At 41.0% G+C, this 12,999-nt stretch overlaps 1 protein-coding gene across 5 annotated transcripts in view; it reads left to right on the top strand.

The window, feature by feature from the left end:
* Fancc (FA complementation group C) overlaps positions 1–12,999 on the top strand; it is a 119,739-nt gene that overhangs the window by 26,017 nt on the left and 80,723 nt on the right. For all 5 annotated transcript variants that reach the window (XM_029468274.2, XM_029468271.2, XM_085831013.1 and 2 more), the window contains 3 exons: positions 671–867; positions 3,383–3,467; positions 5,535–5,629. In XM_029468274.2, coding sequence (XP_029324134.1) covers positions 671–867; positions 3,383–3,467; positions 5,535–5,629 — 377 coding nt within the window. The remainder of the gene's footprint in view (positions 1–670; positions 868–3,382; positions 3,468–5,534; positions 5,630–12,999) is intronic.

Here is a 12,999-nt window from a genome sequence, read left to right on the forward strand (position 1 = left end):
CTATATGGAGTTACAGCCATGTCCCAGGAGGCTTGTCTTCAGGCTTCATAGCTCACACAACCCACAAAGCAGCTCCAGGTCCCCAGAGCAGTGTCTAATTAAGCACATTGCTTAAAGTGAAGAAGACATTACTTTTTCCCCTGAGAAATGAAGAGGAACTGGGCAGAAAATTCCTTAGGTAGTAATGCATGGGGTTCTTTTACACCTAAATGAGAAGCTAGGCATGCATATCAGTATATCAGAGGCATTTTTCAGGCACAGACTGTAGATTAATACCCATGGATGTTTCTGATTTCTCATCATTAGAAAACAAAAAATGAGCTTCACATTCAGGACATTTAAAAATGGCTCAATCGTACGGAGATATAAAGTATTACCAGCTGTGCTTTTTGTCCACAGTGAGTTCCTGTGGAAGTGTAATGACTTTTAGTAACGACATTACTCATGATAAAAGTTCAGATGTTAAAATTTGAGCTACAAGCAGGATGACATGTTTAAAATGACTCAGAGAGGACTCCAGGATCTCCAGCAGGCTGTTTGCATCCCTCATAATCTGCCTTCGCTTTTGATGGGTCTTGAATGTGCTGATAGGAGAGCCTGTCCTGAATCTCCATCTGTTCCCTCTCTGAAGACCTGATGTGTGCTCACCATTTCCTGTGCTGCTTGGCAGGCTGCTGTGACGGGACAGTGCTGTTCTCAGAGATGGCTCAGGAGTCTGCAGACCTTACTTCTGACTATCAGTTTTGGCTGCAGAAGCTTTCTGCATGGGAACAGGCCTCTTCTAAGGAAACCCAGGAGGACACTTGTCTTCACTTGTCCCGGTTCCAGGAGTTCCTGAGGCAGATGTATGAAATCTTGAAGGAGATGGTAAGTATCCTGTGACATTGGGGACTCCACCATTCAAGAGAGCTACTTAGAGTCAGCGACTTGTGATTGACTGAACTGAATTTATTGATATATGCTGCTGACAAGGGCTGTTTTTGTACCTTCTGGTTAAAAAAAAACAAAACAAAGCATTATTTTTCTTCTTACCTATTTGAGGTTACCTGGCCAAGAAAATTAATAAATCTACTAATTCTTGCAGTGTTTGGATTGAACCCAGGGCCCCAGGGTCTTCAGCATGTTAGGTAAAGCCTTCTACTACAAAATTGTATGCTAAACCTAAGCAAATCATTTTTAGGTCACAGGGCTTTGATGTTTGCTGTAGGAAGTAATTGGGGTTTGTCCTTGAGCCCTTCAAACTTCCTAGGGGTTCTAGACTGTTTGCCCTTTCCTCAGCTCTGCTTTCAAGTAGGTTCTCCTAAGAGATAGTAAGATCCTGTTACTGTCTATATCTCTACTAAGATCTCTTCTAATAAACATTTTAGAGATCCTTTTAAATAATAAATTTCTGAGTGTCTTCATTTATGTAATTTATTGTTTATACTCCTGTTTATCTGCCTGTTGACATACATTGCTTACAGCTTTGGCTGATCTAGAACTCACTCTGTATCTCAGGCTAGCCTCACACTCAGCCTCAGAGATCTCTTATAAGAGAGTACTTATGCGAAATAACAATTAGACTCTCATTTTCAAATTTAAAATAAATATAAAACATTAATATGTCTATAATATGAAAACATAGCTCCTACCTGGCAGTGGTGGTACACACCTTTAAATCCCAGCACTAGGGAGGCACAAGTAGGTAGATCTCTGTTCATCAAAGAAGCAAATTAGAAATTTGAAGAGCAGATTGCTGTAGGTTACTGTAGGTTATACTGTAGATAATGAGTTCATATGTTCTTAGAAATTAAAAGGCAATGTGAACTTGGTACTATGTGAACTTGGTACTGATTTTTGACATAAAATTTTTTTTTTTTTAGTAAGATTTATGTAACTTGACTATAATGTGGTCTCAAAAAGTCTAGGGCCAGCCTCTGGTGCTGGGACCACATGAGGAACTTCCTGCTGCAGCATCTGGGACACAGAGGTCTTTTTGCCCACAGATCACTAAGGAAACCAGGAATGTTAAACATGGAGGGGCCTCTCTTCAATGGTGGAGATGAAATACCTTGTTTTCCTACCCAGAAAGCTGAGAGTGGATATTGTTAATGACCTGGTGACCTTTTTGCTATCTGTGATGGCAGACCTCACCCAAAGCCTCCAGAATGTTTATGCCAGGCTCTCCCAGTTAATAGAACCATCTTTAGGAAGGGTGTCCCATGTACTATGTAGCCTGCTGACCTCTTTACTATCTCAGTCAGAGACCACACTAGATTTGAGGTCCTGTAGTTGTGGAACCCCTTCTTATGGTCGCATATACTTGAAAAGGAGTTTCTAAGTAGTCACACCCTAAGCTTTATTGTGTACTAGCAACGATTGTTTCCTGGAAACCTAAAATGTGAATGATTGTTTCCTGGGAACTTTCCCCCCAATTGTTCTGTGTTTTAAATATGCCAACAATGAACCACCTGGTATCAGACTGACCAGTTGTGATCCGGTTGACGGAAGTCAATTTAAACCAAGTTCTCATTGTCATCTCTTTGAGGCTCACTTCGCTGCCTGGATATCTGTTTTGGCTTTCCCACACTCAGTATTGAGTATTGTCTTGCTTTTGAACTTTATGGAAAGTAGAAAAGTGGGGAAAGATCTAGTTGTACCAAAACTGTGCTTTTATTTTAAGCCATTTTCTATTTGGTTGATAGTTTTATCATCTCAGAGATTGGGCTGTTGTAAATGAAGTATAGTCATTTAGAATGTTACAATCATGGCTGTAACACACGGAGACACACATCTTAGTGCCTCAGCCACTTTCCTTCCTTTACAAGTTACAGAGTTCTTATCCTGTTAAATCTTCGAAAAGCTGAGTGATAAGGGGCCTTTTTTATATGCAATAAAATTTATAGTGTGAAGAGGTGGTGTTACATAAGAGGCAGGGTTGCATGGTTACTAATCACCAGTACTGTTTTATTCTTCTTCAGTATATGTTGGGTTTAAATGAAATAGTCTTTCCTGGGCTGGGCAATCCCAGTACTTAGGAGGCAGAAGCAGGCAGATCTCTGTGAGTTTAAAACTAGCGTGAGTTCCAAGAGAGGGCTATGTAGCTAGACCCTATCTCAGACAACAACAATGAAATAGACTTTTTTGACTATTAAGTTTGAGCAAAATATGATTAACTTTCTGATAAAATGAAACGACCTAATTATGTCATACTGAGTTTTTAAGAATAAAGAGTAAGTTACTTTGAGTTTCTTAAACCTAGAGCTCTCCTCTAATCTCTTCCTCTACACTTTCTAAAATAGGATGCATAGGAATGAACACTTGGGCTCTCTTGAGGAATTGTGTTGCTCAGTTGAATTTCATAGTCCTCTTTAATTATCAAAACATGTGGTTGTTTTCACAGGATTCTGATGCAATCCTGGAAAGGTTCCCCACAATTGGTCAACTGTTGGCAAAAGCTTGTTGGAATCCTCTCATCTTAGCATATGGTAAGAGTCTCAACACACAAACACCTAATGACAGTTTTGCTGTCTACTTCTAATGAAGCACAGGGATGTAAATGGTAACCTTTTCCACGTTTCCACGGGGCAACTCATCAAGTGTATGCATCTTCCTGTGCTTCTCTGCATTACAGACCAACGCACACGTATGCGCACTCAGGCTTATCCATGTGGGCCTGTAGGAGAGCAAGGCTTCTTACAGTGGAGAGGAAACGCCTCATGATTAAACCCCAGTGTTTGTCTGTCTGTCGGCACTTTCATTACTTCAGCTCATTTTAAATTCTCTATAGTTAAACTAGATACTAATGATATCCAGTTAATTGTTCACAGTTCCATGTTAACTCATGTACTGTTGCCCATATTGTGAGTAAATGTCTTCTTGATGGAAAGAGTCATTTGATCAGGGTGAAAATCGAGGGTGAGAGGGGAGAGGAAGGACTTGGAGATGAAGGGCGAGTACACCTTCCTCAGTGACGCTGTTCTGGTGAGCAGACTGCCTTTCCTGTAGCCTGGGGCATTGGCTCTCATTGCCAGCAGATTCAGGCTAAGAACTAGAGCTTCCCTTCCTCACTGAACATCTCTTCCTGTAACAATAACCAGTCTTTATCATCTCAGAAAATTGCTGTTTTGTACTTTTAAACTGGGAATTAAAGTGTAAAGAATTTTGTCTGGAATTTCAGTTTATGATACCAGAAAGTGAGCTATTAGATAGTAGATGCTTGTTGGCACGTTTCTTTTTCCTTTCACTCATCTTTAGAATTCAAATGGGTGCCAAGATCAGATGGTGGATCCTGTTGGACTGCACTCTGTGGGATCCTCAGTCCCAATCTTAGGGTCTCTGGGGAGGAAGCTGCTGAATGTGCTAGTGGCACTTAGGTAACCAGCAGTGGCTTAGTTATGTCTGTGAACCACCAAAGTGAGCTGTGTGCTCATTAGCCAGTGATACATCTCTGCATCACTTCTGAGCAAAGACTGGGAGAATGTTCCTAGATCTTTCTCTCTTCCTTAGGAGAGAAAAATGATGCACTTGCTGCACCAAGTGTGTAGAATCACTCAGCACCCTGGGGAAGCTGCCCAGCTGTTGCTGATTCTTTGGAGTTTAAGTTCCATAAATTACCATTTCCCTCACTCCCTTTTAAAAACTTGCTTCCTAGTTCATTACATTCTCCCTTATTCCACAGTGAAGCATACTGGAATGTCTGTTACTTGTGGTTTAGTATTTACACCAGGCTAAGTACAACAGTCACATCTTTACTCTGAGGTATCAGTTTGTCTTAAAGAATTCTTTGAAAGTTATGAGTCTGGAAACTAATGTGTGTTAGGCAAGACAGCACCTCCTGGTACTTTATTTAAGCTGAAGGGAACAATGAATGCCCCTCAAAATGGCCTGGTGAGTTTACTCAGATTTATTAATTACTGAGAAAGCATAAGCTTAATGGTTGTTTTTAAAACCCTAAAAATTATGAAGGGATGGGCGCTCTCAGTGAATGTAGAGATCTCCGTAGTTGGTCCTGTCCAGTGCCTTTCATAACAAAGCCATTGGAAGCACTATTAGCTTACAGGAGGCTGCAAGGTGAATTCTGGATGTCTTTGAGAATACTGCAGGGGCTGGGTATGTCTACCTCCCCTCTCTTCCACCACAGGGTCTGCATTGCTGTGGCTATCCTGTCTGCTAACAGCTTCAGTTTCTAAAGTTAAGGTTTCTTTCTAATTGCGCTCTGAGTCTCTACCTGGAACAGATTTGGCTACCAGAAACATAGACAGATAGTAGTTATTTTGCCTTAAAGAGCTTGAAATTACTGATGTTTAAAATGTGAAATTAGAAACATGTTGAAGAGCCCAGCACTTTCAGCTCTTTCCATCCTTCTTGTTTGGCTTTAAAAACTGCTGCTGTTGCAGAAAGAGAGTTGACCACACAAGAGCTGGAGTGAGCTGAGCCCACAAGTAGAAAAGCCTCCGCTGAGCTTGTTACTTGAGGTTTTCCTAAGCATGTTCTTAGGGTTTTTTTTTTCCCTATTTGATAAAGTCTATTCATTTTAGTTTTATTTTCTGCAGATGAAAGCCAAAAACTTGTAATATGGTGCTTATGTTGTCTGGTGAACAAAGAACCTCGGACTTCTGCAGAGTCAGGACTTAACTCGTGGATCCGGGTAAGAGAGAATTCCTCTGCTGGCTCTGCTTCGACTTCAGTTGGTGATTTAAAGATACCCCACTCCCCATCTTTCCCTTTATTGGCTCAATTCTGTCATGTTTTAAGGCAGTGGTTCTCAACTTATGGGTTGTGACCCCTTGGAGGTTGAACACAGGAGTTGTATATCTGATATCATGCATATCGGATATTTATATTATGATTCATAACAGTAGCAAGATTATTGTTACAAAGTAGCGATGAAATCATTAGGGGTCGACATAACTTGAAGAATTGTATTAAAGGGTTGCAGTGTTAGGACTGTTGAGAACCTCTGGGTTAACAAGTGGCCTTTTACTGTTAGGTTTTCCCTGAGTGTTGAACTGTTTAGATTTCAGGTTTGCTTGGTTATAAATTCCTGCAGTACTGCTTCTTATGATGAACCTCCCAGTGCTGACACCACTGCATGCTGGGTGGTTTCGAAAAATACTTGGTAATGATTAAAAGAATGTACTGGGTTTTCTGCCAGCTATTGCTGGAAGCACTGTTTCACCCTCTAAGCCTAGTTTAAGTCCTTACATAATTTTTCTCCAAGAATGGCTCTGTTTCTCAGAATCTCTTTTTGTGGTAAGTATGAGTTTAGAATGGAGGGGCTGGAGAGATGGCTCAGTGGTTAAGAGCAGTGGCTGCTGCTGTAGAGGACCCAGGTTCAATTTCTAGCACCCTCATTGGCAGCTCACAACTGTTTGTGACTTTAGTTCCAGGTTATCCATGGCACCAGGCATGTATGAGCTGCACATATATGTACATGTAGGTAAAATTCTCATACATATAAAATAAGTCAATCTTTAAAAACAAAAACAAACAACCCAAAACTAACATCCGTGGAGCCCAGCCCTGTTTTTGTGTCTCAGAGTTGATGCCTAGGCCACTGCTACTCATGCTTTCAAAATCATTAATCATGGCAGCTGCCCAGAGAGCTGATTGGTTCCTGGTTTTTTTCCCACATTAGTTTCCTCTGAAATGGTAGGCACAAGTTGGAAACCTGATCTGGCTGGTTACTTTTGCTGCTTTCTGTTGCCCTACTATTCGCCGCAGCCTGAGGACTTGCTGATGCAGTACCATCAGGTTCACTCATTTTGAGTCATTCGTGGCTGTGAAATTGTCCAGGTAGATTGGTACATAGGGTTTGGCCCATTGATGGCGGGTGATACATCACTTCCATTCTTTATGTGTCCTTTAGACAAAATTGGTGATGGTGATGATAAATACAGTATTGTAATTTCTGTTGAATTGGAAGAAGAGAAGCTACACAAGGAGTTGAAAGGATTGGGCAAGGGAAGAAATGAATACAGAATTTAGTCTGAAGAAAAATTCAGGGGGCTGGTGAGATGGCTCAGCGGGTAAGAGCACTGACTGCAACTTCCGAAGGTCCTGAGTTCAATTCCCAGCAACCACATGGTGGCTCACAACCATCCATAATGAGCTCTGACACCCTCTTCTGAAGTGTCTGAAGACAGCTACAGTGTACTTACATATAATAAATAAATAAATCTTAAAAAAAAAATTCAGGTAAAGAACTGAAGAAAGGAACTGATGAATTGAGTTAGAGGAGAAAAGCTATAGGAATAGAATAATACCTAGCCTTCAACAAAATATATTGCCTTTAATTTTTTGATCATTGTGTTTTATAGAATGTTTGCTATTTTAAGAACAGTTACTTAGTGTGTAAGTTTGTATTGGATAGATCACTAAGTCCCAAAGTAGCCCATGTAGTAAATTGTTTCTGGGATGACTGGATTAACTTTGCACATTTAATATATGACTTTATTAATCTACTTTTAAAATTGTAGCCTATTTATTTTGTAGTTTATTCTTTTTTTTTTTTTTTTTGGTTTGGTTTTTCGAGACAGGGTTTTTCTGTATAGCCCTGGCTGTCCTGGAACTCACTTTGTAGACCAGGCTGGCCTCGAACTCAGAAATCCACCTGCCTCTGCCTCTAATGCCTGGGGTAAGTGGGTACTGAGAGGTACTTAAATTAACACTAATGCAGAAGGTAAAATTCAAACAATTTCTCCCACTGGGGACCTAAGACTCGTGACCACACCACTCTAGAGTGGTACATGGCTGTCAATGAAGTGTTGTTGGTAGGTATGATGGTGGCCCAGAAGAGAATACTTGCTTAGACTTGGGGGCTGGAGACATTTCCTGAGGAAGATGGCAAACTAGATGTGTCTTGAGGTTGGCTGTGAGTGCAGGGAATGACCAGGAGTGTCAACATACAGAATGTGCAAAGCATGGTGGGAGAAAGCAGACCCAGGAAACTACTGGTGCTTGCAGGTGCCTGCAGCTTGGTGTTCCTGGAGCATGTACTAGTCATGAGGCTGGAAAGGCATGTGAACACCAGCTGTTTGTGATTACATGAAACAAAAAGAGGTGAAATTAACTTGAGAAGGCTATCATTGATCCAAAGTACCATCATTTCAACACAAAGTTATTATAGAATTTTGGGGATTGTTTTTCAATATTTTTATAACATATCTTGAACACATACATTTACATATTTTATCTTAATTCTGACACTAAGTTTTAGCTGGAAATTATCAATCTTTGTTAATATTTCATATAATGTATGATAGGAAAAACTATGTGTATATATCCAAGTTATTTAAAAAGCTTTTATAACAATTAACAGTTTAAAATTTTTATTAAAGTGAATGCACCTGAATGTCCAGTGCTCAGCCCTGCCCTGCATGCCCTGCTGCATTGCGATGCTCAGCAGCTGGAGGAGTAAAATGTTTGGGCAGCACTGTTGTGCTTGGCGTGGCCTGCTGTATACTTTCTTTCACTGTTTATTTGTTTTATGGTTGTGCTGACTTCCCATGTAAATAGTACAGCTTTGTCTGAGTTGGCTTAGTTCATAGACCACTGACTCTTATTCTACCCTGCTTCTCCCTTTTCCCACAGTCCTCCCCTTATCTACCCTGCTTCTCCTGTTTTGTCATCAGCCTGAAGTAAAGGGAGCCTTTATGTTCACGCATTATAGATATATTTTGCTACGACAAGTTCACTGAAGTTTTATCTGAATTGTCCAGGTCATGGTCCTTGGTACATTTAGGAATACCCTGAAAAGTAGGTTGAAATATTAAAGTCTGTTGTGGGAGGTGCTTCCTAGTATAGAGCCATTACTGAAGGGTGTGGATATTTGCACTGTGTGGGGCTGCACAGGCTCTACATCCCAGACTACATGGATCTTTCTGGAGGGAGGCTGACATCATCCCCCAGAAGCAAGGCATTGTGAGCTGGTGACTGTCATTGGTGTGCATGTCCCAACAGATTGCTGTACTGTGTCATAGTTTGACTGCTGTTTCTACCAGATCTGGTTCTGTTTAATACTGACAGTGTCGGAGTTTTGTAAATGAGCAGTATGGCAAAGAACCAGATGGATTTAAGCTCATAAATCTTGGTTCCCTTGTCTTTGAAAAGCTTTGTGGTTAAGTGGCTCTTTACTCTGGGGTAGATGCAAGGGGTACTTACAAAACGTGGCTCTCAGAGGCTTTTGCGGTTCTGCTAATCTACAGAATCACACAGATGAGTTCCTCTCTGGGAACTAGAGCTGTGTTCATTGTGGCTCTTTTATGCATTGCAACCTTCATTTGTATATTAAAAAAAGGTTACAAATATCCTCTGACTGTTTACATAAGATGTATGTATAAAAGACCATAGTCAAGTCAACTTATAAAAGTACAGGTTTATTTGAACTTAAGGTTCCAGGAAGACAAGAGAACCATCCCGGGGTGGGGGACAATGACAACAGGCAGGCATGACAGCTGGAGCTGTATTTTACATTGCTAACAGGAAGCAGAGAGAACAGGGAGCAGTGTTGAGCAAGGCTGAGTCTCTAAACCCTCTAAGCCTGCAAGGTCACACCTCCTGGGACTAAGTGTCTAAATGCCTTCCATTCGCCTCCTCATCCCTTCTCCCAACCAGTTCCTTCTGTCCGTTTGCCTCCTGTCTTAGTTAGGTTTTCACTGCTGTGATCAGACACCATGACCAAGGCAAATCTTTTAAAGGACAACATTTAATTGGGACTGGCTTACAGGTTCAGAGGTTCAGTCCATTATCATCAAGGCATGGCAGCATCTAAACAGGCATGGTGCAGGCAGAGCTGAGAATTCATCTGAAGGCTGCTAGTGGAAGACTGACTTCCAGGCAGCAGGTGAGGGTCTTAAGGCCATGCCCACAAACCTACTCCAACAATGGCACACCTTCAAATAGTGCTACTCCCTGGGCTAAGCATATACAGACCATCACACCTCCTATGACTATTTTATACCCCCTTTCAAGTGAGGTTCAAGCATTCTCGCTTGGGCCTTCCTTCTTGTTTAGCTTCTTTGGGTCTCTAAAGTATCCTGTGGGTATCCTATATTTTATGGCTAATACCCACTTATAAGTGAGTACATACCATGCATGTCCTTTGGGGTCTGGGTTACCTCACTCAGGATGATATTCTCAAGTTCCATACATTTGCCTGCAAAATTCATGATGTCTTTGTTTTTAATAGCTGAATAGTACATTGTGTAGATGTACCACATTTTCTTTATCCATTCTTCACTTGAGGGGCATCTAAGTTGTTTCCAGTTTCTAGCTATTATGAATAAAGCTGCTATGAGCATAGTTGAGCATGTGTCTTTGTGGGATGGTGGAGTATCTTTTTGGTATATGCCCAGGAGGGGTATAGCTGGGTCTTGAGGGAGAACTATTCCCTCTTTTCTGAGAAACTGCTAAATTGATTTCCAAAGTGGTTGTACAAGTTTGCACTCCCACCAGCAGTGGAGGAGTGTTCCCCTAGGCTGCACATCTTCACCAGCATGTTCTATTACTTGAGTTTTTTTTTTTTTTATTACATCTTTTCCTCAATTACATTTCCAATGCTATCCCAAAAGTCCCCCATACCCTCCCCCCTACTTCCCTACCCACCCATTCCCATTTTTTTGGCCCTGGCGTTCCCCTGTACTGTGGCATATAAAGTTTGCATGTCCAATGGGCCTCTCTTTCCAGTGATGGCCGACTAGGCCATCTTTTGATACATATGCAGCTAGAGTCAAGAGCTCCGGGGTACTGGTTAGTTCATAATGTTGTTCCACCCATAGGGTTGCGGATCCCTTCAGCTCCTTCGGCACTTTCTCCAGCTCCTCCATTGGGGGCCCTGTGATCCATTCACTAGCTGACTGTGAGCATCCACTTCTGTATTTGCCAGGCCCCGGCATAGTCTCACAAGAGACAGCTATATCTGGGTCCTTTCAGCAAAATCTTGCTAGTGAATGCAATGGTGTCAGCGTTTGGATGCTGATCATGGGATGGATCTCTGGATATGGCAGTCTCTAGATGGTCCATCCTTTCGTCACAGCTCCAAACTTTGTCTCTGTAACTCCTTCCATGGGTGTTCTGTTCCCAATTCTAAGGAGGGGCATAGTGTCCACACTTCAGTCTTCATTCTTCTTGAGTTTCATGTGTTTAGCAAACTGTATCTTATATCTTGGGTATCCTAAGTTTTGGGCTAATATCCACTTATCAGTGAGTACATATTGTGTGAGTTCCTTTGTGATTGTGTTACCTCACTCAGGATGATGCCCTCCAGGTCCATCCATTTGGCTATGAATGTCATAAATTCATTCTTTTTAATAGCTGAGTAGTACTCCATTGTGTAAATGTACCACATTTTCTGTATCCATTTCTCTGTTGAGGGGCATCTGGGTTCTTTCCAGCTTCTGGCTATTATAAATAAGGCTGCTATGAACATAGTAGAGCATGTGTCCTTCTTACCGGTTGGGACATCTTCTGGATATATGCCCAGGAGAGGTATTGCTGGATCCTCCGGTAGTACTATGTCCAATTTTCTGAGGAACCGCCAGACTGATTTCCAGAGTGGTTGTACAAGCTTGCAATCCCACCAACAATGGAGGAGTGTTCCTCTTTCTCCACATCCTCGCCAGCATCTGCTGTCACCTGAATTTTTGATCCTAGCCATTCTGACCGGTGTGAGGTGGAATCTCAGGGTTGTTTTGATTTGCATTTCCCTGATGATTAAGGATTACTTGAGTTTTTTATCCTTGCCATTCTGAATGGTGTAGAGTGGAATCTCAGGGTTGTTTTGATTTGCATTTCCCTGATGACTAAGGACTTTGAACATTTCTTTAAGTGCTTCTCATTCATTGGAGATTCCTCTGTTTAGCTCTGTACCTCATTTTACAATTGGGTTGTTTGGGTTGTTGGGGTCTATCTTCTTGAGTTCTTTATACAATTTGGATATTAGCCCCTGTCAGGTGTAGGGTTAGTGAAGATCATTTTCCAATCTGTAGGCTGTCGCTTTTTCCTATTGACAGTGTGCTTTTGCTTTACAGAAGCTTCCCAGTTTCATGAGGTCCCATTTGTCAGTGGTTGATCTTAGAGCCCGAGCCTCTGGTGTTCTGTTCAGGAAGTTGTTTCCTGTACCAGTGAGTTCAAGGCTATTCCCCAATTTCTAGTCTATTAGATTTAGAGTATCTGGTTTTACAATGAGGTCTTTGATCCACGTAGACTTTAGTTTTGTGCATATATATATGTATATATGTATGTTTTTATTCTTCTACATGGAGGCATCCAGTTAGACCAGCACCATTTGTTGAAGATGCTTTATTTTTTCCATCGTGTGGTTTTGCCAGCCACCCTTGTCAAAAATCAAGTGTCCATAGGTGTGTGGGTTTATTTTAGCGTCTTCAATTCAATTTCACTTACCAATCGTCTGTTTCTATAGCAGTATCATGCAGTTTTTATTACTATTGCTGTGTAGTACAGTTTGAGGTCAGAGGTACTGCTGGAAATTTTTATTGTTCAGATTGTTTTATCTATCCTAGGTTTTTTGCTTTTTCATATGAATTTGAGAATTGCTCTGTCAAGGCATGTAAAGAATTGTGTTGGAATTTTGATGGGAATTGCATTAAATCTGAGCATGGGAGATCTTTCCATCTTCTGATATCTCAGTCTTTTCTTCGATGACTTGAAATTCTTGTCATATAGGACTTTTACTTGCTTGGTTAGAGTTACAAGATATTTTATGTTATTTGTGACTGTTATAAAAAGTGTTATTACCCTAATTTCTTCCTCAGCCCATTTATTATTTGTATAAAGGAGGGCTACTGATTTGAGTTAATTTTATATCAAACCACTTTGTTTAAGGTGTTTATCAGTGTAGGAGTTCTCTGGTAGAATTTTTGGGGTTGTTTATATATACTGTCATATTACACACAAATAGTAATACTTTGTTTTCTTCCTTTCCAATATGTATCCCCTTGATTTCCTTTAGTTATCTTATTGCTCTAACTAGAACTTCAAGTTCTATGTTGAATAGAT

This window comes from Mus caroli, unplaced genomic scaffold (assembly GCF_978045245.1).
Source record: "Mus caroli unplaced genomic scaffold, Mus_caroli_1 scaffold_15, whole genome shotgun sequence".
Taxonomy (NCBI): Eukaryota; Metazoa; Chordata; class Mammalia; order Rodentia; family Muridae; genus Mus; species Mus caroli.